Consider the following 27,596-nt stretch of genomic DNA (forward strand, 5'->3'; position numbering starts at 1 on the left):
AAGTTAAGTGAGTCAAATCTATGTGGTGTGTACGTGGGTAATTGTTCCCTCCTCTTTGTCGAACAGCTTCAGTTTCCCATAAATGGCCCCTGGATCTTGAGCAAGAGGGAGACGCCTCGCGCCCCCTCCGCCGGCACCCTACGCCCCGGGGCCAGCTCAGACCCAGCACCCCATATCTCTTCTGAAGCCCAGTTACCAAGGAGAACCTGGCCGAACTTCACACCACTACCTCCAGCCTGCTCCGCCCCGTCCACGGATCCCGTCGGCTCCGTGCCCGAAGGCCCGGACCTTCCCGCCATTTCCGTCCTGTTCGCTGGTGCCGCGCCTTTCGCGCCTCGGCTGATGATTGGACCACACCTTGAGGGGGCGGGACGCTTCACACCACGCCTGTGCAGTGCACCTCCGCACTGGTGTTACCTCAGGAATGAAGGGCACTGGTTCCGGTCCTGCGCAAGAGGAGACCCCTGGCGCCTCTGCCTGGCCACTGGTGCGCATGTGTGCCCGGAGTCCTGAAAGTGCGTTTTAGAGCCCAGGGCCGCGAGCGGCCTTCCAAGCTTGCGATTGGCCAGTTGAGAGTAAGTGTCTTGCGCATGTGTGGAGCCTGCCTGTCAGCTTCCGTTTTCCATCGCATGTATTGCAGCTAATGCGCATGTGCAGAGCTCGGATGCGCTTGAGACTCTGCCAATATTCCATCTTGTGGGAGATATCCTCGCATCATGGGAGAAAATTCTGAACTTCAGCCATCACTCAGATGAATCGAGTGCTCTTCTGGGACCATGCCGCCCAGAATGTGCCCGTCTCACTGTATCAACACTGATGGCGCTGCCTCTCGGGAGGGGTCAGGAGAAGAGGAGGAGAGTGCGAGGGTTGAAGGAACACCCTGGCGGGCCCGACCTTCCCCTCGCGGGACACTGACCCATCTGGAGCCCTCAGCCTGGGCGTCCAGCACGTTCACTGGTGCATGCTTACCCTGCCATGCATGCACCCCCCCCCCCATTAGCAGGCCCTCAAAGGTGCCCCCCTCAGTGCCCAGTCACGGGTCCTCGGGCACCCCCGTGCTGGGGTCTGGAGAGAAGTGGTAGGAACCGATGGCTTTTGGCCCCCCACTCAACCCCCACGAGCTTCCCTCTGGAGGCCCAGGGAAGAGCCTTCTGGGGTCAGGCTTCTGGGCAGTGGCGCATAGTACATGGGTTGTGGAGCAATGTCCTCCTTCATATTGCCTAAGAGGTTGGAGCAGGCGGAGCTCCAAAGTGGAGATGGCTGACGGGGCTAGGAGAGGGATAGGGATCAGAGGGCAGCGCCCACCCAGCCCCTTCTAGGGCTTCCTCCTGGCCATGCCTGGGGGCTGAATTAGTGTTTCTGCACACTGGTCCTTGGTTAGTGGAACCTGGGTGCAAGTGGTGCAAGATTAAAGGACCTCAGTCTGCTCATCAGTGGGCTGCGGATACCTGACACTGAGTGTCCACTGTGAATAAAGCCGTTCTAAGAGATTCACACACACACACGCACACACAGTTTTCCTCATCTGTAGATTGGAATAATAGTTAAACACAGGTAGCATTTATCAAACATTGTCCAGTTGTCCCAGCACAATTTATTAATAGACTATTCTTTCCGCATTAAGTGGACTTGACACCCTTCTCAAAAAGCAATTGGCTAAATGTGAGTTTATTTCTGAACTCTCAATTCTATTCCATTGGTCTATGTGCATGTCCTTGTGTGAATACACTGTTTTGTCTACTATAGTTTTGTAGTAAGTTTAAAATTGGGAAGTGTGAATCCTCTTGGCCATTTGGGCCCCTTGCCCTTCAATATCAATTTGATGGTTAGTTTTTCCATTTCTGTAATCTACCCCTTTTTTTAAAAGAGTTTTGCTAGGTATAGAACCCTTGGTTGGCAACTTTAGCATTTTATGTCATCCCATTGCCTTTTGGGTCCCATGGTTTCTGATGAGAAATTGGTACTTAATCTAATTGAGGCTCCTTTGTATGTGATGTATTGTTTCTCTCTTATGGCTTTCAGGATTCTGTCTTTTTCTTTGGCATTCGATAATTTGATTATAATGTTTCTTGTGGATCTCTTTGAGTTTTTCCTGTTTGAGGTTCATTGTGATTGTATCCTTCATTAAATTTGGGAATTTTCAACTATTATTTCTTGAATATTTATTCTGCCTCTTTATCTCTTTATTCTCCTTCTGTTATTCCCATATTGCATGTATTGGGTTGCCTGATGGTTTCCTACAGGTCTCTTAGGTCCTGTTCACTTTTCTTCATGTTTGTGCTTTCTGCTCCTCAGATTGGATAGTCCATCCCAGAAAATGATCCATGTGCACTGAGAGGAATGTTCAGCTGGGGTAGAGTGTCTGTAACTGACATTAGGTCTAATTGGCTAATAGTGTTAATCCGATCCTCTGTTTCCTTATTGGTCTTCTGTTTAGATGTTCTATCACTTACTGAAAATGGTGTATTGAAGTCCCCAACTATTATTATAGAACTGTCTGTTTCTTTCTTCATTATCAATTTTAGCTTCATGTATTTGGGGGCTCTCTCCATGCATATTTGTATATAACTGTTACATCGTTTTGCTGGGCTGGATTTACAAAGTGGCTTGAGGTCCCTCATGTCACTAGTTGTGTCATTCCTGCTCCATGTGACTGGTGTACGCTCTGCTGGTTTTTCCATTCCTTGGAATCTCTCCCAGGGGAAAGTTCAAAAGCAGAAACTAAGTAGGAAAATACTGCAGTAATGTAGGTGAAAGGTGAATAGCAGTAGTGTTGGCAAGGGCTAGTCTGATTTGGGGTATATTTGGAGGGCAGAGCTGTTAGGATGAAAGTGCTTGTTTGTTTATTGCCTCACAGAAAGAGCTGTTGAAAAACTTGGACTTTTTTTCAAATCTGTTAGGAGGGAAAATGTATTACAGTATAATTTTAATTTGTTTTTCTCTTATTTTGGTGTTTGAGCATCTTTTCATATTTCTAGAGATTTTGGATTTTTTGAGGTAGAGGTTGAATTGCCATGTCCTTTAATCATTTATTTGGTTGCTGATTCTTTTTTCTTTTTCTTATTATTAGGAAGACAAGCTATTTGTGAAGTGTCTTTTTTTTTTTTTTTAACTTTGATTTGGAATTTTTTTTTAAGAAGACGCTTTGATATATATGGATTCAAATTTCTGGTTATTTACTTGTAAGGTGTCTGGATTTGAGTTTCAGTTACAATGTCTTTCCTACTCCAGAATTAGAAAGAAATCAGTCTCCTCTCATAGTTAATTTTTTTTTTTTTTTTTTTTTTTTGTGCACTTAGAATTTATCCTGCTGTTTGCTGTGAGGTATGCATCTATTTTAACTTTATTCTGGATAGCTAGTTATTTCAATACCATTTATTAAAAGTCCATTCTCTCACCCATGGATTTGCAGCACTACCTTTATCATATGCAAAATTTCTGCATGTATTTGGGTTTATGGTTGCAATTTCTATATCTTTCCATTGTTCTCTCTCTCTTGTAATGAACGTGTCAGGACTTCACTTTGATTGCTGACACTTTACAGTAGGTTTAAATATTCACTATACTGGTCCTGTGACTATTCCTCTCTTTCAGGGTCTCCCAGGATATCAGTCCCAGTGAACCAGGTCATGCCATGGTGACCAGCAGCCAAAATCTCAGCAGGGCTTACATGGGAAAGGTGTATTTTTTGCTGGCACTACTTGCTCCTTGCAGCTCCTGACAGAGCTGAAGCACTGCTTCATGTCCTCTCTCCTTCAGGACCCAGCCGATGGAGCAGGCTTTACTGGAACACTGCTGGGCATTGTGGCGGTAGAATGCAGTGAACCAAATACCAGCTCTCAAAGCTCAGAAGTGACACAGATCACATGCTGACGTTTGCTTGACGCAGGTCACCTTGTCACCTGGCCTAGTCTGAGTTTTATGGAGGTGGGGTGTGTATAAGCCTCTCATAAGGAGGAACACTGAATATGGGTGAGCAGTGGTCACGATAGGATTTCCTCCTCTCCCACGTGTATCTCAAGCTTACCACCTCCCCAGAGAGACAACCCTAAGGTCCCATTTTGTCTACTTTGTGCTCAAAGTCCAGCATCTCTGATTGATGCCAGGGATCTGTTTGATGTCCAGATGATTCCTTTTGGTCTAGAGACCTGTTAACTAAAAGAAGCCAAGTTATCTGCCTTCTCCATACCCAATAAACAAAGATAGAGCACGGGTAGGGTGGTGAGGCCTGCTGGAGTCGTGGGGAGATATTGCAAGGGGCCTGTCGGGGTGAGAAACCTTCCTTGGCGAGGCCCGGGTTCTGCTCCCAGGTGGCTCCCAGCTCGTTGCTCTCCATGGCCCCTGCCTCTGTGTTCTGGAAGGTCCTTCCTTGTCTGTTAGCTTCTTTGGCTTCATTTGATGAAGGCCTTCTTAGGGGCTAGGCAGCAGCTCTGCTTTTTGCCCCTTGCCTCAAATAATCTTGTTAAGGCTTAAACTTCCAGCATTTTTTTAGGTTGTGGGTTTTTTGTTTGTTTGTTTTTTTGTTTTGTTTTGTTTTGGACAATTTAACTCTCATAAGGTAGTCCAATTTATATCTTTATCATTGCAGCTAATTCTAATTATTTTTGACATGTGCAGTTTTAGGGGTGTGTGTGTTTTGTTTTGGGGTTTTTAGTCTATACTGTTTCCTTAGGACCACCTCATAACTTAGTCTCTTTCCCCTGAGCCATTTTGTGCAACTGAAAGGGTTTCCTGGGGACCAACTTAATCCATTCTTAGGTTTTAACAGCAGCTGTGATGGTCATCCCTTAATTGGTTGTTTGCCATGAAATTCACTTTTAGTCAGTCTTTGACTCTCAAAGCATTTTTCATAGTATTTTTTTTCTCTAAGAATTGGAAGAGGCAACTTTTTCAACCTCGACAGCAAAAGGTAAAATTAGAAAAGCTTTGAAAGTTTTCTAATCTTTCAAGATCCAAAATTTCTAGTATCTCCTTACTCTCTTTTTATTCCTACTTGCAAACTTGCTTCTTTTCCCCTGAGCTCCTCAATTCCCTAGAGTATTTTATCAAATGCAGTGAATAGTAACTGAGATGTACTACTAACTTTCTGTTCTCCAACCTCTGTTCCTAAAAGTTAAGTCCATGAGATAATAATATTTGACTTTAAATTTATCGATGAATGCACAGCTCTGATTATACTGAGAGCCACTGATTGTTCACTTTAGTTGGATTGTATGTGTGTGAATAAAACTAAAGTTATCGTAAGTAACACGAGCATAAAATATTTAGCCACTGAATAAAATAGATTGCCATTCTTGCAGTTTCCTTGCACTGCCTGTTGTTAGGGTTGATGCTGTTTATTTTGTTACAGTACCTATTTATTTACCAGTTAAGTCAACAAGATTTTTATGTTCCTCATATTACCTGTCCCATAATGATAGGTCAGCTTTGGTTTTGCTCCTTTCAGCTTACTCGGGTTCCCAGCGAGAGGAGCATTTTTTCTCTAACATTGTTGATCCTCGTGACAGAGGGAGAAGGTAACGTGGTGCCTTGGCTGTGGCCTCTAGAGCTTCTGCGTAGAAGGGACGTGCATCACTTCCATTCGTATGTCATTGGCCAAAGAAAGACAACTGGGGTTATAAATCTGGTCACGTGAGTGCAACAGGAAGGGGATGTAGAATCACTCTGGAGAGAAAGGCCCCACAAGAAGGGGCACTGAATACAGATGAACAGAAATATAGTCAGCCACCCCTGAATATTTGCTTGTATTTTCCACAGGAACTTTTGAATCAATTTGTCCATATATCCAAGAACATGTTTCATTATCATAATGTTATATTAGTTTACTGAGTTAAGGAGAATTGACATGGAGTCTTTCCAAAACATGGTGTGTTTTTCTGTTTGTTTTGCTCTTGTGTCCTTCAGGGTTTCTTTTGTCTCATTCAGTTTTGTACAGTTTTGTTAAATGTATTGCTGGGTATTATATCTTTCTACTGTTGTTGTCATAGTATGAGAGTTCTTATACATATGCAGACCCTTGGTTTTATTTATTCTTTTTATAGTCTGCTAATTTACTGAATTTTCCTACTATTTGAAGTAGTTTTTAGGTGATTCTCTTGGACTTTCTAGTTGTGAATTATATGCAAATTATCATTTTAACTTTTGTCTCTTCTCAGTGCACTAATACCACTCATACAGCATTAAATAATATGGTGATGGGACCTCCTTATCATCCACTGTTTCCCCATTTTAATATTGAGCTTTCCTTTACTGCTAGAATAAACTCAGAAAATTCCTTCTCAGTCATTATGGTTTATTTTTCTTCCTCTGTCAGTAAATATTATTAGTGTTTCCTCAGATTCTGTACTTACTACTTTTCTCCTCTCAATCTTTTAGGTTCTCTTTGAGCCATTTCATTCACTCTGATTGCTTCAGCTACCACTGAAATGCTGATGCTTCCCAAGTCTTTATCTTCAGCTTAGAGCCCTCTCCTGAGCTCTAGGATCATATATCCAGCTGCCAATTGGACATCCCCACACATTGGACCACAGATATACAACAGGACAAGCCCAAGAGCCATCTCACTTCTCTGTCATATTCTTCATCCTTTTTCCCAATTTCAGTTTACAACTCCAGTGTCTACCCAGCTGCCCATGCAGACACCTGGACGTAAAACTCCCCGTTCACCCTGTGCACAGCAGATTAGGACCAGGCTCTGCTGCTGCCTTCGTTTTTATATTTCTTTATTTTTTGTTAGGATTGGCTCCCTATTCTGCATTCTTAGACTTTGTTACTTCAGTGTCTCCCTTGTTTCTTCCCCTTCGACTCTCCCTTCAGCCACCCTCCACCCCCTTCTAGAAAATGAGCATCCCCATGCAGATCCGACAGTGGGACTCAATTCTTTTTACCCCTGTGGTTTCTGCAGTGGAGGATGTTCACCCTGGGCTGGACACAAGCAATCTGTTGGAATGTGGAGAAGTATTAGAAGATCTGTGTACATAATTTTAATTTATAACAAAAGTGTGTGCATAAAAAATGTTATTGTTGAGATAAATTGTCAAATATATAAATGCAGAATTCCTGCATTAGCAGTTCCTTGAACACCTTTACTGCCCTTGTCTCTCGTCACAGCCCAGACCCCACTCAGCTGGGCACTGGCCTGTGCCTCTATCAGCCTGTTGTATGTCCTTCATGCCTCCACGGATGAACTTAAGTTATTGCCTCCTATTCGTGAGAACACATTCCTTTTGAAGGCATAAATGTCTTTGGCTCTTCGTTGAAGCTCAGCTTGATAATACAAAATAGAACTATTTTTTTCCCTCCTTTGTAAACCTTGAACGTGTTTCCTACTTAGTTCCTCTAACACATTTTTTCAGGTATGTGTTTCTATTTATCTGTCCATACCAGACTGTAAGCTTCCTTTAGGAGCAGAATTTTATTCACCATTTTATTCCTAGCACTGGGGACAATTCTAGACATATAAGAGAAACTTAGTAATAATATTTTTAGGATTTAATAAATTGTTAGAGAGGCAGGATATTTCTATGACTTCTCTTTCTCCCTTAATACAGAGTATAGAGGCAGGTACATAGTATTTTATGAAAGTCTTACATACACACACACACAGAATGGGTGCCCACACATCTTGTCCTTGTGAGCCAGCATCTGATGAATTAAGGAGGAATGTGCCATTACAGGGTCGGTGTCTTTTGAGGACGTGGCTGTGGGCTTCACCCAGGAGTAGTGGCAGCTCCTACACCCTGCTCAGAGGACCCTGTGCAGGGATGTGATGCTGGAGAACTACAGCAGCCTGCTGTCCCTGGGTGAGCAGAACTTCCCCAGGAACTCTCAGGAGTTCATAAGTATATAGACCATTAAAAAGTTTAATACTATTTAGGTTTGAGATTCTATACCAGAAAGAATGTGTTTACACCTCTCTAATGAACATGTTTACCCCTCATTACAAGCTTCTGAAGCTGTGCTGTTGTCATTCTTCAAAGGCCCTGAAATTGCAGCATTTTGGCAGAAATCCTGTGTTATTTCCCACTAACAGGGCATTGCATTCCTAAACCTGCGGTGGTCTTCAAGTTGGAGCAAGGACAGGAGCCCTGGACATTAGAAGAACTCTCCAGCCAGAGCCTCCCAGGTCTGTCCATGTGCACTGGGTGTGTGTGTGTGTGTGCAGGGGGGCGGTAGGGGAAATTAGATCCCGAGGACCGTTCAGTTTTGAGACCCTTTTTAGCAATTTGTTCCCCCAGGCCCCATACCGAATCACAGCTAGTCTGCTGGCATCAAACATGTATTATATAGTCTCCCAAGATTGGTTTCATATAAGAGCTCACACTTTCTTCTTTACCTGAATATTTTATTATATTTACCCCAAATCCAATCCCTAGTAGCCTCTTCTTAGACCTTTTTCTTAGTCTCTTTCTCTAGATGCTCAGTTGCCCACCTTTCATCTGTTGTCATAGGCTGTTTTCTCCCCAGCATTTATTCATACATTCATCTACACTTTCAACATATGATAATTGGGCAGCTTTTAGGTGTTGGTCATTTTGTGGTTGTGGAGATAATGTGCTGCTCAAATGACGCCCTCCTTTCGTAGAGCTCATGTTCTGTTGAGAGAGAAACAAGAACAGACTTGTACTATGTTAAGTTGTAGGATAAGAACCATGCAGAACATTTTACCAGGGTAAGAGGGAAAGAAAAGTGGGGCATGTTGTTTTAGGAAGCATGGTTAGAGAGGGCAGTATCAGAGGGATTTTTAAGTATTTCCTTTGGGATAGCTTAAGTTTAAAATGACAATTCTCCAAATTTGGTATGTTCTGTATAGTTAGATATAAAATCTGGAGTTAAGGGTGGACTTCAGTATTGGAGTTGCAAATTTGAACATCATTACTTTAATACGATGAGGGGAGGCTGCTAGGGATTTTAAGAGAGAGAAGACATCCAAGGGCCGAGCTTTGGGGCAGCACAGATTCAGACATCACGAAGCTGAGGAAGTTCCAGGAAAGGAGTGTGGAAAGCAGCAGTCTCTGAGGTAGGAGGTGAACTAAGAAATCATGGTCTTCCCATGGCCAAAGGAACCAAGGAGGTGGTAGACTTCTGTTTCTGAGGTGGAGTATAAAGTCAGCATTTCCCCCTTCTCTTTGTGGAATCATTCTAAAACAATGGAGAGAATGAGAAACATATATAGGATACCATTTTCAATGTAATAAGGAGATGGCTGTATTAGTCATGGTTCTTCAGTGAAAGAGAACTGACAAGATATATATATATATATATATGACAGTAAATATTATGAGATTTATTATAGGAATTGGCTCACACAACCATGGTGATTGGGAAGTCTGAAATATCCTGTCCCCGGATCAGTCACGTTTCCATAAATTTGATGTCTTCCATTTGTTGTTTTGAAGGTCATTGTTGTAAAGTGCTCAAAAAATTGCACATGTGGATATTTTTAGTTTATTCTCCCTTTTTTCTATTTTTGCTTGGTCTAAGGGTAAAAAACAAATAAGCAAAAAAAGTCTCTTGGGATTGTTTTCATGTTGTGTGATTGGCTGAAACCAGAAAGTCAACTTTAAAAACACCTAAATCCCATTCCGTAAGACATGCTTGGATATGGCTCATTAGAGACACTAATGACATTTAGCCCATAGAAATCAATGAAAGCTATTTCATTCTGTTTCCAAAACTGAGCAACATACTGTTTTTGCAGAATTCTGAGTGTTTTTTGTTTTTTTTTTTTAAAGTGAGATTTCAGCCCAGGAAAACACCGCAGAAGTCAATGAAGGCTGTTTTTCACTCAGTTTCCAAAACTGAGTAACAAACTGTTTTTGCAGACTTCTGAGTGTTTTAAAGAAAGTGAGATTTCAGTCCAGGAAAACACCATAGAAGTCAATGAAAGCTGTGTTCCATTCAGTTTCCCAAACTGAGCAACATACTGTTTTCACAGGCTTCCAAATGATTGTTTTTTTTCTCATTTTAGATATCCAGAAAATAGATGACATGGTTGAGAGGAGCCAGGAAAATCAAGGCAAACGTTTTTGGCAAGTTGTAATCACCAACAACAAAACAACTGAGAAAGTTGAATTAGGAAAAACATTTAATTTGAGCACAACCTTATTTCCTTTAAGAAAAGTAACCTGTGGAATGAGTTCAAACCATATTTCAAAACTGATTATAAATAATGGAAACTATTCAGGAATAAAACCTACAGACTTTAAGGTGTGTAAGAACTTGCTTCTCCCTGTTAACCCTGATCGGATGCATGCTGGAGAGAAACCTTATGACCTTAATCTATTTGGGAAATCTCTCAGACAGAATGAACAGTTTATTTATCATCAGAATATTCAGACTTTTGAATATAGTGGACAAGGAAAGGCCTTCAACAAGGAGGCAATATTCTTTACAGGCAAAAGTGATGTGGAAAAGAAACCCAGTAAATCTAATGAATATGGAAAAACCTGTGATGAGTCAGCTCTCATTGTGCAAGAAATAACACAAGTAGGAGAGAATCAGTATAAATGTAAGGAATATAGGAAAACTTCTTGTGATAAAACAACACTATTTAATCCTTGTAGAGCTCATGTGGAGGTAAAACACCATAAATGTAATCAAAGTGAGAATGATTTCACTCAGTTTCAGGGAACTCATTCTGGAGAAAGAACTTTTGAATGTAATGTATGGGGGAAAACTTTCTGCAAAAAGTCTAACCTCACTAAACATCAAAAAGCACACACAGGGGAGAAACTGTATAAATGTATCAAATGTGGGAAAGCCTTCACTGGCAAATCAACCCTTACAGTACATCAGAGAACACATACAGGGGAGAAACCCTATGCCTGTAATGAATGTGAGAAATCCTTCTGCCATAAGTCAGACCTAACCGTTCATCAGAAAATCCAGACAGGGGAGAAACCCTATGGATGCAATGAATGTGGCTAAACTTTCTACCAGAAGTCAGCCCTCACCGCACATCAGAGAACTCACAAGGAGGAGAAGCCTCATGAATGCAATGAGTGTGGTAAAACCTTTCCATAAAAGGTCAGCCCTCACTGCACACCAGAGAACTCCCACAGGAGAGAAGCCCTATGAATGTCAGGAATATGGGAAATCCTTCAGCCATAGGCCAGCCCTAACTGTACATTGCAGAACTCACACAAGAGAGAAACCTTATAAATGTAATTTGTGTGGAAAATCCTTCTGTGTGAAGCCAAACCTCACTGTACACCTTAGAACTCACACAGGGGAAAGACCCTACAAATGTAGTGAATGTGGGAAGACTTTCTACCAGAAGTCAAAGCTCACTGTGATTCAGAGAACTCACACGGGGGAGAAGCCTTATGAATGTAGTGAATGTGGGAAGACCTTCTGTGAGAAGTCATCCCTCACTGTGCATCAGAGAACTCACACAGGGGAGAAGCCCTATGAATGCAGTGACTGTGGGAAAACCTTCTGCCAGAAGTCACATCTCAGCAAACATCAGAGAACTCCCATAGGGGAGAAACCCTATGTTACAGAGACTGGCTATGTGCTCACCAATGTCCACTTTCTTTTTCTCGTGGGCACACAGTTAGCCTACATTTCTCATCTACATTTGGTATGGGTGGGCCCATGTGACTTGGGCTCTGACCAGTGGACATGGGCACAAGTGGTTGTTTCATTATTTCCAAGGCATGGCCTGCAAAACACGTCTGCATAGTCCTCCCTGAGCTTCACATCTCTTGCTGAACTGAAGTGGAGATTAAACTCAGGTTGACCTTGGGAGCTGTAGATGAAGATGACAACCATAACTTAAGACAGAATGAATTGAGTGGGAAGAGCAGAGATCTCACCTCTACCCCCAAATCACCATTTGGACTTTCTGTGAATGAAAAATACATATATACTCTGTTGAGCCATTTCATGTTTTGATATCTCTGCAACAGATCCAGCCTGCTATAGGTAATACACTTTGTGAATGTGGAAAGCCTTCTGCGGGAAGTTACCACTCTTTGTATATCAGAAAATTAACACAGGAGAGAAAATTTTATTGTCACCTTTCATCCCCAAATCAGTCGATGGAAAAAGTCAAATAAATCATGGGGAGAAACAAATCCCACAACAAATGTGGGAAAGCCTCTGTTCCAGTTTGCTAATGCTGCCAGAATGCAAAACAACCAGAAATTGATTGGCTTTATAAAAGGGGGGTTATTTGGTTACACAGTTACAGTCTTAAGCCCGTAAAGTATCCAAAGTAAGGCATCAGCAAAATTGGGTACTTTAACTGAAGAATGGCCCAATGGCGTCCAGAAAAACTCTGTTAGGTGGATAGGCACGTGGCTGGGCATCTGCTGATCCTGGGTTGTGTTCAGCTCCTCTCCCAGCTCCTATGTGTTTCTTCAAAATGTTGCTTTTGGGGCGTTTTGTGCTCTCTTAGCTTCTCTGAGCAACTCGTGCCCTTTCAAAGGCTGTCACCAAAATATCTCTGTAAGCTGCAGCACCTCCTTCTGTCTGAGCCTTTTTATAGGACTCCAGTGATTTAATTCAGAGCCCCCTGAATGGGCAGCGTCCATGTCTCCATGAAATTATCCAATCAACGTTTCACTCAGTTGATTGAGTCACATCTCCATGGAAAACAATCAAAGGATTCCAACCTAATCAACACTAATAACATCTGCCCACACAGATTGCATCAAAAACATGGTATTTTGGGGACATAATACTTCCAAACCAGCACAGCCTCTATCTAGTAGGGACATCTCATTGAACATTAGATAACTAAAGATGAAAAAAGCCTTATAAATATTTTAATATATCAAGTTTTCATCAAAATTTGCAGCTTTATTGTATATCAGGAATTTGTAATGAAGGGAAAGCTATCACTTTAAGTAGATGAAAATGTTCAAATGGAGATGTTAATTTTCATTGAAAATATAGCAGTATATAAAAATAGTTGACTGTAAGTGAGTAATCTGTATAGGAGGTGATTTTGGTTTTCAGGGAACATTTGGCAAGGTCTGGAGGCATTTTTGGTTGTCACAACTGGGGGGGGTGCTACTAGTATCTAAAGGATAGAAACCAGGAATGCTGCTAAATGTCCTACAGTGCACAGGACAGCTCTCCACAACAAAGAATCATCCAACCCGAAATGTCAGTATTGCCAAGGTTGAGAAATCCTGCTATAGACCTATTTCCCTGTAAATATACATATTTTTTAAGTTCAAGAAAATTCAACTCAGGTATGAACATGTTACGTTAGAAATTTTGCTTAATGGAACCCAGCGTAACTATGGGTAGGGAATATGTATCTTAGCTTAATAAATATTGTGATTTACGTTAGGATTTCTCACATTAAATGCCTTTTTCTGTCTTGGCTAATAAGGATAAAGCACTTTACAGCATATTTTTCTAGTATGTGTAAAATTTTTGACTGCCTGTTCTGTAAAGAAGATAATGTTTTCTAAAACTTGAAGTGAATACAAAGTCAGCCAGTGAAGGGAGGCTATTAAAAATGTTATGTGCATTAAAATGCAAAATTGGGGCACCTAATTGTTTAACAGCTTAGCCTGATTAATTTAAACACTATGAACAATGGTGCCCATCTCATTCTACTAAATGAAAAAAGTCCTTGAAAAGAAAATTTCCCCTCCTTTCCTTCCTTGTATGTTTTAATGGAGCACCCAATACTGTGTTACTAAGGGATCTGCATCTGCCTTTAGAATGATGGTGTGGTGTGCCGGTTTGAATGTATTATGTCCCCCAGAAAAAGCCATATGCTTTGATGCAATCTTGTGGGGGCAGACAGAATAGTGGGGATTAATTGGAACGTTTGGAATTAGGTTGTTTGCATGGAGATTGGCCCCACCCAGCTGTGGTGGTGACTCTGGTGGGATACTCCCATGGAGGTGTGGCCCCACCCATTCAGGGTGGGCCTTGATCAGTGGAGCCATATAAATACGCTGACTCAGAGATGGAACTCAGTGCAGCTGTGAGTGACGTTTTGAAGAGGAGCGAGCTTGCTAGAGAGGAACGTCCTGGAGAAAGCCATTTTGAAACCTGAACTTGGAGCAGATGCCAGCCACGTGCCTTCGTAGCTAGCAGAGGTTTCCGGACGCCATTGGCCATCCTCCGGTGAAGGTACCCGATTGCTGGTGTGTTACTTTGGATGCTTTGTGGCCTTAAGACTGTAACTGTGTAGCAAAATAAACCCCCGTTTTATAAAAGCCATATCCATCTCTGGTGTTTTGCATTCTGCAGCATTAGCAAACTAGAACAGATTTTGGTACCAGAGAAGTGGGGTGCTTTTGCTGCTGTGTTTGCAAATACCAAACATGTTGGAACGGCTTTTCAAATGGATAAGGAAGAATCTGGAAGCAACAACCTGGAATACTTAGCTGAGGAGATCTCCAGACCACGTGTGGAGGACGTAACCTGGCTTCTCCTTGCAGCTTATAGTAAAATGCGAGCGGAAAGAGATAAACTTAGAACTGAACTCTTGGGTTCAAAGAGACCAGAAGCTGAAAATTATGAGCCTCCATGGGGTGGAATCCCAGAAGCTACAGCCCAACGTGAGGATGTAACCAAACATGGAACCCAGCCACCATTTCAGTACAAGCCAAGATTGGAGATGGAATTATCCAGAAAGGATTTGTGGAAAGTCCTATTGTCTCATGGGTTTGATCCCTGTGTGCTTCATGCAAAGTCTACAGAATTTTTGCGAGATCTTTACAGACAGAGCCATTGCTGGTCTGGACTGGAGGAGACAGACAAGGAAAAAACTGAAGGAAAAATTTCTTCAAAGACAGAGCCATGGAGGTTGAGGTCTGGAGTCAGGAGGTCTTGGGCTGGGAGAGCGGAGCAGCCCACATGCATGGAAAGGGTGAGTTTGCCCTGGAGGTCGAGGGCGGGCTTTCTGCCTCGATGCTCTGGAAGAGTTTTGCCACCTCAGGTCCCAAAGAGGTTGGAGCACATTCCCAGGGAATTGGGGAGAGCCTGGCTGCCACTCCACTGTTCTGAAGGGGTTGAGCGTGTGCCCCAGAGATGGAAGGGAATCTGAGAGCTGCCCCGATGTTTGAGGAGGGTGGGGCCGAGAAGGTGGTCTCCCCAATGTGTGACTATGTTGGAGCACTCACCTAAGCGTTTGGAGAGGAAAGGGCTGCTAAAAAGGCCCTTAGGAAGGGTTAGGCTTCCACTCTCTCAAGCCCCAAGGATGCAACATTGTTCTGTAAATGACTCTCGGACTTTGAAATCTAATGGAGTTTGTCCTGTAGGTTTTAAGAACTGTTTTGGTCCTGTTAACCCTGTTTTCCTTACTGTTTCTCCTTATGGCAATGGGAATGTTTATCCTATGAATGTCCCTCCTTTGTATATTGGGAGCAAATAACTTGTTCTAAGTCCACAGATCCAAAGCTAAAGGAATAGTATGCCTTAGGACTGACCATGCCTATATTTGATTTTGATGGGATCTTGTACTTAACTATTGTTACTGAAATGATTTAAGTTTCTGTGGTATTGTGGGATGAATGTATTTTGTATTTGGAAAGAATATGTTTTTCTGGGGTTCAGGGGGTAGAATGTGCCGGTTTGAATGTATTATGTCCCCCAGAAAAAGCCATATGCTTTGATGCAATCTTGTGGGGCAGACAGAATAGTGGGGATTAAGTTGGAACGTTTGAATTAGGTTGTTTGCATGGAGATGTGCCCCACCCAGCTGTGGGTGGTGACTCTGGTGGGATACTCCCATGGAGGTGTGGCCCCACCCATTCAGGGTGGGCCTTGATCAGTGGAGCCATATAAATACGCTGACTCAGAGATGGAACTCAGTGCAGCTGTGAGTGACGTTTTGAAGAGGAGCGAGCTTGCTAGAGAGGAACGTCCTGGGAGAAAGCCATTTTGAAACCTGAACTTTGGAGCAGATGCCAGCCACGTGCCTTCGTAGCTAGCAGAGGTTTTTCAGACGCCATTGGCCATCCTCCAGTGAAGGTACCCGATTGCTGGTGTGTTACTTTGGATGCTTTGTGGCCTTAAGACTGTAACTGTGTAGCAAAATAAACCCCCGTTTTATAAAAGCCTATCCATCTCTGGTGTTTTGCATTCTGTAGCATTAGCAAACTAGAACAGTGTGACATGTGGGTACCCTGTGTCAGGGTTTCGTCTCTTTAACACCTCAAACCTGTGAACCCAGTTAGAAAACGCCTGAGCTTTATCAGGTAGTGATTCGGTTGGTTTGGGCTTCATCAAATAACCTCCCACTTAAATAGGATATAGGGACAGACAGTAGTTTAAAGGTAAAGAGCACTCAAGACAAGAATTAAACTTAACATATTTTTACTAAAGGAGCACATAAGGTTAAAGAAACAAGTTTACAGTGTAAAATAAATTGATACATTACCAAACCTGGGAACTCCTGCCTCCTCCAGACAGCTGGATGTGAGGTCAGAGGGTTCCCTCCTATCTCAGTTACAGAGTATTTATAGAACTTTTGATTTAGGATACATTCAATCAAATCATACTCTACTTTTTATTTTAACCATGGGTGATAAACTACAGGTGGTGAGCTTTGGGTGGTGAACTACAGGTGAGTCAAAAACAAAGGAGGGTATTTATAGGATTATTAGAGATTCAAACTTAACCTTGAATATTTGCAAAACTTTACTGAAAATATTTCTGTTAATTAATCTATGACTTCTGTAAGAGCAATATAACATACTTTTTTCTTATATAAAAACTAAAAATTAGAAGCGTGATTATTATTACTTACATCTAACTTATTAGTATAGTTTCCTTTTTTATCCTATAATTAGTTTATTATATTGATAAGCATACATTTGATCAAAACTGTATTCAGCTTGTTACATTACTTATGACTTACCTGTGATTGAAGTAACAGCTACGGGCCTATTCTGTTTTCTTTTTACACAGAGGAGAAGATGGTTACATTTAGGTTGAGAAGAGCATTTTGCTTTTTGGAAAATATTCATAGCTACCATTTAGCTTCTCTGTCAGTAAAATCTTTTAACATAGGACTTGAAGGCTATGAATAATTTGTCCCAGTTATTATAATAAGGCCTTTCCACTTTCTATCATTTGGAAATCGTATTTGAGTATTTTGGGGGTAAAAGTTCTGTTAAATATGCTCTTATATTAGAAAGAATAACTGGTTCTTCCATATCAGAACAGAAGGCATCAGGTGGTGTATGAGATCAGCAAGTCTCCCCAGCTGTCTGATCCCAAATAGAGAAAAAGAGTTGGTGTCTTCGTTTTCGGATTCCTCAGTAGAGACATTATCCTGCGGCACTTGCTAATTTTTTCCTATTGGGGACAAATGACAAATGCGGTCTCCACCACTTAACCTTGGACCTTAACCTCTCTGGGCCTTGGTTTCTTATATTCAAGAAGGGGTTATAACCTGCATCAAATGGTAAGGGGTAAGTTAGTTAAGGTAAAGAAAGTGCTTAGAATATTGTCTTGCATGTAGTAAGCAATATGTAAACTTTTTCATGACGGTGATTATCATAACTTAAAAAATTAGTAAGTTGGTAGAAGGCTGTAACAGGCTGTTGTTTGGCTACCCAAGAGCCGTCTCCAACTTTTTGACAGTCTTGATAGGGGTTTATTCAGGGATTTATCTTGATTGAACTCTTCATGGTTGGCATAGCTTAATCTTTTCATTGATTTTTTTTGATATGTGATCCCGCTCTTCCTAATGAGACATTGGGAGAATCACTTTGTGGCATTTCTGGGAAAAGTTTTCTCAAATAAAAAGGGAGGAAAAGGTGGTTCTGCTGACATGGCTGCTTGTTGACATGTCACCAGGTTGCTTATTGCAGCCCTGAGACGTAAAGCCCAAGAACGGCAGAGCAGAAGGAAGGCAAGAGACTATGGGAGTGGTGACATGACAGGGCCGCTGAATTAGCCAAACCTGGAGCTGCTCTGTAGTGTGTTTGCTTTCTTTTGCTGTGTCAGAAGTTCCCTGTTTAGCTGCTCAAAACTTCACACCTTTATGATATCAGTTTGTGTGGATCAGGAGCCCACACACGATTTGGCTGTGTCCTCTGCTCAGGGTCTCCCAAGGCTGAAATCAAGATGTCATCCAGGCTACATTCTTACCTGAGGTTCAACCAGCTAAGAATCCACTTCCAGGCTCCCTTGGGTTGTTGGCAGAATTCATTTCCTTGAGACTGTGGGATCAAGGTCTCTTGTATTGCTGGCTGGAGGCTGGAGACCACCTTCATATCCTAGAGGCCAGTCGCAGCTCCGTTGCTTCTTCAGGGTCTCTAGGAGAATCACTCTGGTTGGCTAAGAGCAAGCCTGTAACAGTCACAGCAGTGACAGCCCATCACCGCCATGTTCTGCTGGTTGGAAGCAAGGCACAGTTCCACATTCGAGTGGAAGGAATTGTACAAGGGCGCGACTCTTCAGAGCTCACTTTAGGTGTGTCTGCCACAGGAGATGATTGTTTTTGTTTAAGGTAGTTAGGTTTTAGGGTTCTGTTACTTAGAGATGAAGGCATCTTAGCTGTCAGATAAAGTTTTATGAGTTCACTTCAGAAATGTTACATACCACAGTTAGGGTGTAGAATCACTGTGTTTGAGAAATTGCCTGAAGGCTGGCTCTTATTCCATCCTGGACAACTCTGTAACTCTTTATAATAGTTTTTTATATGTTATCAAGTAAATACTCTTTTTTTTTTGTCTTCATTCTCTCCCCTTACATTGGTTCTTGGCGATTATATTTTAAATTTGTGTCAGCTTCCTTTCCTCAACCATTCTGAATTCTGACTGGATTTGCATTAAATTTTAGATCTCAGCTGGGATACCTACTCAGCACCCAGGTGGCCTGGGCCATTGTGAGAGAGACCAGGCTACAAACCCAGGTTTGGGGGGCTCAGGCCACTCCTGCTCTTTCTTCCCATCCTGCCAGCAGGCCTACAAGTCACCTATGGGCATCCCCCACATGCTGATTACAAGATGCAGACCTTTAACACAAGGAAAAAGAAAGGTTTGAAGGAAAAGATAGTGACGTGTACGGATTATGAGAACATTACACAGAATAAAGCCAAAATAAACTAAGGGAAAAAGCAGTTTTAGAGAGACAGCAGAGTCTACAATAATAGAAGAGTTAATCTGGCAGGGTAATGTAACAATTCTAAATGTTTATGCACCTAACAAAACCTCCCCAGTAGAGTGAAAATTGGTAAACTTAAAAGGGAAGCAGAGAAACCCACAATTCTAGTAGGAAATGTGTACCCACCTCTCCATTGGGTTCAGAAAGTGAGTGGTGTATGGAAATAGAGGTAAGAGACAAATGAAACCAGATCAATAGTGTTAAATGGACACAGAAACCTCAAAATGATCAGCTTAGCATCCAAAGCAGCATGCCCCAAATAATGATTTTTATTGATGTTTCACACCAAGTGAGAAAAATTACTAAAAAACAGTATAGTGAAAATCCCAAAGCCCTGGGGAAGCCGCCTTACCATCCTGAACAAGTGTGGGGACGCGTCAGAGCGCAGGCTCTGCTTCAAGTCTCCAAGTCCCCTGAGGAAAGCTGCAGGGTGCACCCAGCCTGCCGGCCGGAGGTGGGGAGGGCGCGGGGTGGGGAGGGCTCGGGGTGGCCGGCGTGGCCCCCAGCGCCCCTGGTCGGCGGCGGAGCTGTGCGTGGTGACCCCTCACTGCCCTCGGGGCTCCCTGTGCGCGGGAAGAGACCCAGGCCCCAAAGGTAGGAGCAGGGCGAGGTGGGCCGGGGTCGCTGGGAAGGGAGGTGGCCGCGCGGTCTTCTTCCCTCGGGGCTCCGGCTGGCAGGTCTGCGAGTCCCCGAGGCGAGGCCGGGAGGCGGGGAGCGGGGGCCCGGGGCTGGTGCGTGTCCGCACGCCGGGTGTTTCCTGCAGCTGGTAGCGCAGGCACCAAGCGGGTCGAGGGGCCACCGCGTGGTGCCAGTGACTGCCGCCCGGGTGGGTGGGGGGCACGGCACAAGGACTGGCTTGTGTGCTACTTGCTGCATTTGCTGCTTGCCCTTGGTCCCGGGCTCCCCCGCCGCCACGCCGCCCCCGGGTCTGGCTTCCACCTGAGCCCGTGTGCTGCGGGTGGAAAGGGGAGCTGAGGCGACCGTGCTGGGCCTGCCGCGCCGCCTCCTGGGCCTTGAGCAACACACTCCTGCCAGTCTGGGCGACTCAAGTCTTCTGCCGACAACCACGAGACAGAAGCTTGCTAATGGGCTGACGTGGGCTTGCAAGCTGGGTAAATCCTGATGCCCCTAACAGCTATGGACCATGAAGACAGGAGGGGCTGACCGGAGAAGGGTCGGGGTCCAAGCTGGCCAGACCCTTCCGTGGGGCATCTCCGAGGAGTGCCTGGAGTCTGGGGAGGGGCTTGTGGCAGTTCAGGAGGCGGGGTGGGGTCCTGGGGAGAACCAGGGTGTGGGGCTCCCGGGGGAGGGGGGGTGCCCAGGCAGGGACGTAGTTCTCCACCCGCCACCCTCCCTGCAGCCCTGAGGGCTGGGGCTCTCCCAGGACTGGAGACCTGGTGCGGGGTGGGGGGGCTGGTGGGCGGAGGGCCGTCCTGGGGCTGGCCCTGTAGTGGTGTTGCAAACACATGAACTCGAGGGAGACCCCGTGAGGGCAGGCAGCGGAGATGGGGGTGTCCAGGTCGAGAGGGATATGAATCATTCAAATGCCTTCTTTTGAATAAAACTAAATTTTGCTTTGTATCTAGAGTTTGAAACGGCGGATGAAAGCAAAAGGTTACAAGGTAGTAAGTGAGTACAACATTGTCTACAAAAACCCACTGAGAAATCCTCTGCAGACAGGATGGTCTCCTTATTTTGCTGAGGGAAAACCATTACAGAGTTTGGCAAATTTTGCTTTGTTCTCATCTCTTTGAGCTTCTGTGCTGCCTCTTTTTTTAATGCAATTTTATTGAAATATATTCATATACCATACAATCATCCAAATTGTTCACAGTATCATCATATACTTGTGTGTTCATCACCACAATCAATTTTTAAACATTTTCATTATTCCATAAAATAAAAGTAAAGATAAGAATAAAAATAAAAGTAAAAAGAACACCCAAAACATCCCATACTCCTCCTCCCCACTAGTATTCATTTACTTTTTTTCCCCATTTTTCTACTCATCTGTCCATACACTGGATAAAGGGAGTGTGAGTCACAAGGTTTTCACACAGTCATGCCATATAAGCTATATACAGTCATGTTCAAGAATCAAGGATACTGCATTGCAGTTCAGCAGTTTCAGGTATTTCCTTTTAGCTAATAAACTAAAAACTGAAAAGGAATTTCTATATAATGCATAAGAGTAACTCCAGAATGGCCTCTTGACTCCATTTGAAATCTCTCAGCCGCTGAAACTTTGTTTTGTTTCATTTCTCTTCCCTGTGTGGGACCAAAAGGCTTTCTCAACCCCACGATACTGGGTCCAGGCTTATCCCCAGGTGTCACCTCCCACATTTCCAGGGAGACGACTACACCCCTGGGGGTGCTGCCTCTTGATGTTGTTTCTGCAGAGGAGAGCAGCTGTGCCCACACGGCCCCAGGAGTAGCATTAGGGGCCTGGGCCAGCCTCTGCCACCTCACCTTCCCGAGGGCTTCCTCTAATGGCTTTGTCACCCCATGATGAGCTCACTTGAGCTTTGGGGTTTTCTTCTTGTACTTTTTATGTTCCTAATGTGGTTAAGGGCCATCTCTGTTTGTCTGAAAATTGACCCGCTGTATCCAATATAACTTTTTCCACTGGTCTTCTAAGCTTTTTCTCTTTTATTTATGACACTCTGTAAATTATCCTCTTTGGCATTTGTGTTGCCAATAGCTTTTACATGTTTGTCTTTTGTCTCAAGATTTCCCTTCTTCTCTCCCCTTCTCCGCCCCCCTTTCTTCCTCCTTCCCAACCTCCTTTCCTTTTTTCCTTTCCTCCTAGTAGAAAATTTGTATTTATATGGAGTTAAATTATCATTTTTTTCCTTTTTGCCTTTTGTGAATATTCCCTGACAGAAAGATCTACACTCTTACATAAATAGGTACAACATGTTTTTTTATATGCTTCCATTTTCTTTCCATTGCAAGCTTAGATTCCTCTAAAACATGTTTTGGTATAAGGAGTGAGATAACAGAGTGTTCCCTTTTACTTCCCAAATGCTTAGCAAATATTTAGCAGTCCCGTCATTTGTCTATCACTCTTTTCCATACTAATCTTTATTTCCTTCTGTTTGCTTTGGATTTAGTTTGTTCTTTTTCTAGTTTCTTAAAGAGCAAATTTATGTTATTGATTTGAGATCTTTTTTTAAAAGCAGTTTTATTCACACACCATACAATCCATCCAAAGTGTACAATCAATAGCTCTCAGTATAATCACAGAGCTGTGCTTTCATCACTACAATCTATTTTAGAACGTTGTAGTTGCTCCAAAAAGAAAAACCCCACACCCCTTGTACCACCATATAATTGACACTTAGCCTTGGTGTGGTACCTTCATTACAATTGATGAAAGAATATTGAAATTATTACTGGTTTTATAGTCCTTGGTTTGCATATTAGGTGTTTTACCCATATATCACCCTATTATTAGTATCTTATAATAGTGATGTATATTTGTTATAGTTCGTGGAAGAATGTTCTTCTATTTGTACTATTAACCACATTTATAGTCCACAACAGGGTTCACTTTGTTATACATTCCCATGTTTTATCCTCTAGCTTTCCTTCAAGTTTCACACACAACCCTACCTAAACTTTCCCTTTCAACCACAATCACACACACAGTTCAGTGCTGTTACTTATGCTCACAACAATGTGCTACCATCACCTCTATCCATTTCCAAACATTTATAACATGCCTTATTAAAAATTCTGCACAACTTAAGCATCAGCTCCCCATTCTCTACATTCTTTCCATCTCCTGGTAACCTATATTCTAGATATGAGCTCTATGAGTTTGCTCATTATAATTAGTTTGTATTAATGAGATCATACAATATTTGTCCTTTTGTGTCTGGCTTATTTCACTCAACATAATGTCCTCAGGGTTCATCCATGTTGTCCCATGAATCAGGACTTCACTTCTCCTTACAGCTAAATAATATTTCATTGTATGTGTATACCACATTTTGTTTATCCATGTTCCAACCCAGATTAGCCCCAAGACCGAAGAACATGCCTGGCATGGAGTTACCTAAGAGTTTATTTAGGGACTTACGCACAGGAGACAAACCTTCCTGACTGGGGTGGGTCAGGAACAGTGAAGTCAACGTTCTGCACAGAGAGGGAGAGAGAGAGCGAGGGAGCGCAGTGCTGGGTGGGGGGTTGCTTATAAAGGTTTGTGATGACATCGTTTATCATGAGATTTGGTTACAAGGTCTCCTGATGTTTGATTACAACAGGATCTCCTGAGATTTGTTTACTAACAGTGATTAGGGGGAAGTTTTAATGGTCCCCCCCCCCCGGGGGAGGGCCTGTGGCCTGGTCATGTGGGTGTCTGCGTGTATCTCATATGCAGGAGGGATCCAGGCCCCGGGCCCTAGGTCCTCACAATCCATTCATCAGATGGTGGACATCTAGGTTGTTTCCATCTTTTGGTAATTGTGAGTAATAATAGCAAAAACAAAAACACTATGATCATCAGTGTGCAGATGTGTGTTCACATCCCTACGTTCAGTTCTTCTAGGTATACACCTAGTGGGGACTGCCAGATTGTGTGGCAGTTCTATACTTAGCTGAGCATCTTTGCATGTTCTTTTTAGCCATTTGTATTTCCTCTTTGAGAAAATATCTATTCACATCTTTTTTCCACTTTTTAATTGGGTTCTTTGTCTTTTTTGTTGTTGAGTTGTAGGATTTCTTTATATATTCTGGATATTAAATCCTTATCACATACATGGTTTCCAAATATTTTCTCCCAAAGGACAAAGTCCTTTGAAGCACAAAATTATTCAATTTCAAGGCGGTTCCATTTATCTATTTTTTTCTTCTGTTGCTTGTGCTCTGGATGCAAGGTCTAAGAAACCACCACTTGCCACAAGGTCTTGAGGATGCTTCCCTACATTTACTTTTTAACTCCTGGATCTTATATTTAGGTTTTTGATCCATTTTGTGATACTCTCTGTATAAGGCATGAGACAAGGGTCTGCTTTCATTCTTTTGGATACAGATATCTCGTTTTCCCAGCACCATTTGTTGAAGAGACTGTTCTGACCCAGTTGAGTGGACTTGGCAGCCCTGTCAGAAATCAATTGACCATAGATGTCAGGGTCTATTTCTGAACTCTTAATTTGATTCCATTGATCAATATGTTTGTCTTTATGCCAGTACCATGTTGGTTTTTTTAAATATAATTTTTCTGAGATATATACATGCACCATACAATCCATCCAAAGTAAACAATCAATGGTTCACAGTATCATCACATAGTTGTGCATTCACCACCATGATCAATTTTAGAACATTTGCATTACTCCAAAAAAAGAAACAAAAGGAAGAAGAAAACCCCAAATATCCCATACTCCTTATCTCCCCACTTATTGACCCCTAGTATTGCACTCTTCCCAATATTAAGACTTATTATAAAGGTAGGTTAAGTAAGACAATGTAGTATTGTCAGAGATAGATACATAGATCAGTGGAACAAAATAAAACATCCAGAAGTAGATCCATACAAACATGGGCAATCAATTTTTTTTTTCTTTTGCTATATAGCTATGCAATCATTATCTCATTATCAAAGATCAAGGCTACTGGGTTACAGCTCTACAATTTCCGGTGTTTCCTTCTAGGTATTCTAATACACTAGAAACTAAAAAGAAATATCTATATAATGAGTCAGTAGTTGTAATCATTTATTAAATCCTAATGAAGTGATGTTATTCCTTGTTTTTGCCTAACTGCTCTAGCTAGAACATATAGCACGATGTTGAATAACAATGGTGACAGCGGGCATCCTTGTCTTGAAAGCTTTCAGTCTTTCACCATTGAGTATGATGTTAGCTTTGCATTTTTCATATATGCCCTTGATCATGTTAAAGAATTTTCCTTCTATTTCGAAGTGTTTTTATCAAGAAATACTGCTGGAGTTTTGTCAAATGCCTTTTCTGTATCAATCAAGATGATCATGTAGTTTTTCCTCTTTAATTTCTTAATATGGTATATTACATTAATTGATTTTCTTGTGTTGAACCAACTTTGCATACATGCGATAAAATCCACTTGATCATGGTGTATAATTCTTTTAATGTGCTGTTGGATTCGATTTGGAGATATTCTGATGAGGAGTTTTGCAACTATATTCATTAGACAGAATGGTCTAAAAAAATTTTCTTTTCTTATAGTATCTTTATCTGGCTTTGGAATTAGTGATGTTGTCATAATAGAATGAGTTGGGTATGCAGCTATCCTGTGATTGCTGTTTGCATGGTATATCTTTCTCCATCCTTTTACTTTCATCCTATTTGTGTATTAGAATTTAAAGCATGTCTCCTGTAAACAGTATATAGTTAGATCTTAGGTTTCTTCTTTTAAAATCCAGTCTGAAAATCTCTGTCTTTTGATTCGATTGTTTAATCCATTTACATTTAATCTTATTATTGATATGGTTAGAATTCCATCTGTATTTCTATTTCTCTTAAATGCCATTTGTAATATATAAACAAGTCCTACATCCATATGGATCTATTTGTGGACATGATCCATAGTCTTGTCCTTGAGTGCCCTATCTATTATTGCTACATAATACTTTCATATATTAATATCAGGTAATGCTAGTTACTTCTGTTGCTCTGTTTCAGGAGTTTCTTGGCTAATTTCATGTACATATTTATTATTCACATGAATTTTATAGTTGACATGTGTATACACCCATGAAACCATCACCACAGTTAAGATAATGAACACATCCATTACACCAAAAAGTTTTCTTATCCCCCATATGATCCCATATCTCTGCATCTTCCCTACCCCCTTTACTTAATAAACTTTATTTTTATTGAAGTAAAACATGCATACAGAGGAGGAAAAGCATCAAAATTATACAGGCCAATGAATTATCACAAGGGGCACACATCATGGAACTGCCTTGTAGGTCAAGAAGAGAATATTAGCAAAATGCCCCCAGCAAACCTCTCTCTTGCACTCATTATCTCCCATTCTCCCTAACGGTAACCACTATTTTTTAAAATTGTAAATAGAACTGTTAGAACAATCTTGTAAAATCTTTTACTGCATTTTCTTCCATCTAGGAGTGGAATTTGCTGGTTCAGAGAGTATGCCTAAGTAGATAACTGCCCAACTGTTCCAAAAGAGCTTTACTAATTTACACTCCCACGGTGAAGTATGACAATTTCAGTTACTCTGATTTTGTTTTCTTTGTGGTTGTTTTTACCATTCTTTTGGGTTTGTAGCAGTATCTGCTGGTTTTGATTTTCACTTCTCTAATTACTCTTGATTCACTTCTCTAATTGTTCTTGATTTGTACACATTTTCATATTTATTTGCCATTTAGATATCCTCTTTTTGGAAGTGCTTGTTGTAGTCTCTTATCTGATTTTTCTTTTGGATTCTCTGCTTTTTCCTTACAAATATATAATTGTCTGTGTATTCTGGAATATGAGCCCTTTGTTAGATATATGCATTGCAAATATCTTCTCCCACTCTCTGCCTTACTTTTTTTTTTTTTATTTTATTAAATTCAGTTTTATTGAAATACATTCACACACCATACAATCATCCATGATATACAATCCATTGTCCACAGTATGATAACATAGTTATGCGTTCATCACCACAGTCTATCTCTGAACATTTTCCTTACATCAGAAAGAACCAGAACAAGATAAAAAATAAAAGTGAAAAAAAACACCCAAATCATCCCCCCATCCCACCCCATTTGTCTTTTAGTTTTTATCCCCATTCCTCCACTGATCCATACACTAGATAAAGGGGGTGTGATCCACACGGTCTTCACAATCACACTGTCACCCCTTGTAATCCACATTATTATATAATTGTCTTCAGGAGTCCAGACTGCTGGGTTGGAGATTGGTAGTTTCAGGTATTTACTTCTAGCTATTCCAATACATTAAAGCCTAAGAGGTGTTATCTATATAGTGCATAAGAATGTCCACCAGAGTGACCTCTCGACTCCATTTGGAATCTCTCAGCCACTGAAACTATTTCGTCTCATTTTGCATCCCCCTTCTGCCTTACTTTTGTACACTCTTGATGATATCTTTTGGTGAACATAAATTCCTAATTTTAATGTGTCAGTTTGCCAATCTTTTTCTTTACAATTTATACTTTGTAAAACTCCAATGTAGGAAAGCTTTCTCAACAACCCAGTCATGAAGTTTTTCTCAAAAATTATTTTTCACATTTAAATATATTTATCTTTTGGTATGTTATGATGTAGAGGTCATATTACTTTTTTCCTAGTAGATACCCATCTGACCCAGCAACAGTTATTGAAAGTTGTTTATTCCCAGTGCTCTGCAGGGCTGCCATGCAGGCAGCAACCTCTTCCTAAACTCTCTCTTTGTGCTGTTTGTCTGTCCTTCCATCAATACCACAAGATCTTATTCACTATAGATTCATAAAATATTTTGGTCTGCTGTGGAGTAAATCCCCCTACC

The 27,596-nt window shown here is 41.8% G+C and overlaps 3 protein-coding genes across 3 annotated transcripts; 2 read left to right on the plus strand and 1 right to left on the minus strand.

The window, feature by feature from the left end:
• Positions 1 to 3,300: 3,300 nt before the first annotated feature.
• LOC119530982 (zinc finger protein 33B-like) lies at positions 3,301 to 11,012 on the plus strand. Its single transcript, XM_037831630.1, has 3 exons — positions 3,301 to 7,802; positions 8,033 to 8,125; positions 9,971 to 11,012. The coding sequence occupies exons 1-3, from the start codon at positions 7,769 to 7,771 to the stop codon at positions 10,927 to 10,929; spliced, it is 1,086 nt and encodes a 361-aa protein (XP_037687558.1). The 5' UTR covers positions 3,301 to 7,768; the 3' UTR covers positions 10,930 to 11,012.
• On the plus strand, positions 10,976 to 16,165 carry LOC119530943 (zinc finger protein 248-like). The gene is made up of 2 exons (XM_037831601.1): positions 10,976 to 11,584; positions 16,151 to 16,165. The coding sequence occupies exons 1-2, from the start codon at positions 10,991 to 10,993 to the stop codon at positions 16,163 to 16,165; spliced, it is 609 nt and encodes a 202-aa protein (XP_037687529.1). The 5' UTR covers positions 10,976 to 10,990.
• A 3,471-nt stretch (positions 16,166 to 19,636) lies between these two features.
• On the minus strand, positions 19,637 to 20,560 carry LOC119530944 (basic salivary proline-rich protein 3-like). The gene is made up of 2 exons (XM_037831602.1): positions 20,258 to 20,560; positions 19,637 to 20,044 (listed from the first exon to the last, which is right to left on the minus strand). The coding sequence occupies exons 1-2, from the start codon at positions 20,558 to 20,560 to the stop codon at positions 19,637 to 19,639; spliced, it is 711 nt and encodes a 236-aa protein (XP_037687530.1).
• Between the last annotated feature and the right edge of the window lie 7,036 nt (positions 20,561 to 27,596).

The sequence above is a fragment of the Choloepus didactylus genome, chromosome 4 (assembly GCF_015220235.1).
Source record: "Choloepus didactylus isolate mChoDid1 chromosome 4, mChoDid1.pri, whole genome shotgun sequence".
Taxonomy (NCBI): Eukaryota; Metazoa; Chordata; class Mammalia; order Pilosa; family Megalonychidae; genus Choloepus; species Choloepus didactylus.

What these genes read in the sequence shown, in the direction of transcription:
- LOC119530982 (XM_037831630.1), top strand. Translation starts at nt 7,769, where the DNA reads ATGCTGGAGAACTACAGCAGCCTGCTGTCCCTGG. An exon ending in CAGCAGCCTGCTGTCCCTGG is followed by an intron (nt 7,803 to 8,032) that starts GTGAGCAGAACT and finishes TCCCACTAACAG; the next exon opens with GGCATTGCATTCCTAAACCT. An exon ending in CTCCAGCCAGAGCCTCCCAG is followed by an intron (nt 8,126 to 9,970) that starts GTCTGTCCATGT and finishes TTCTCATTTTAG; the next exon opens with ATATCCAGAAAATAGATGAC.
- LOC119530943 (XM_037831601.1), top strand. Translation starts at nt 10,991, where the DNA reads ATGAATGCAATGAGTGTGGTAAAACCTTTCCATAAAAGGTCAGCCCTC.
- LOC119530944 (XM_037831602.1), bottom strand. Translation starts at nt 20,560, where the DNA reads ATGTGTTTGCAACACCACTACAGGGCCAGCCCCAGGACGGCCCTCCGC. An exon ending in TGGACCCCGACCCTTCTCCG is followed by an intron (nt 20,045 to 20,257) that starts GTCAGCCCCTCC and finishes TTCCACCCGCAG; the next exon opens with CACACGGGCTCAGGTGGAAG.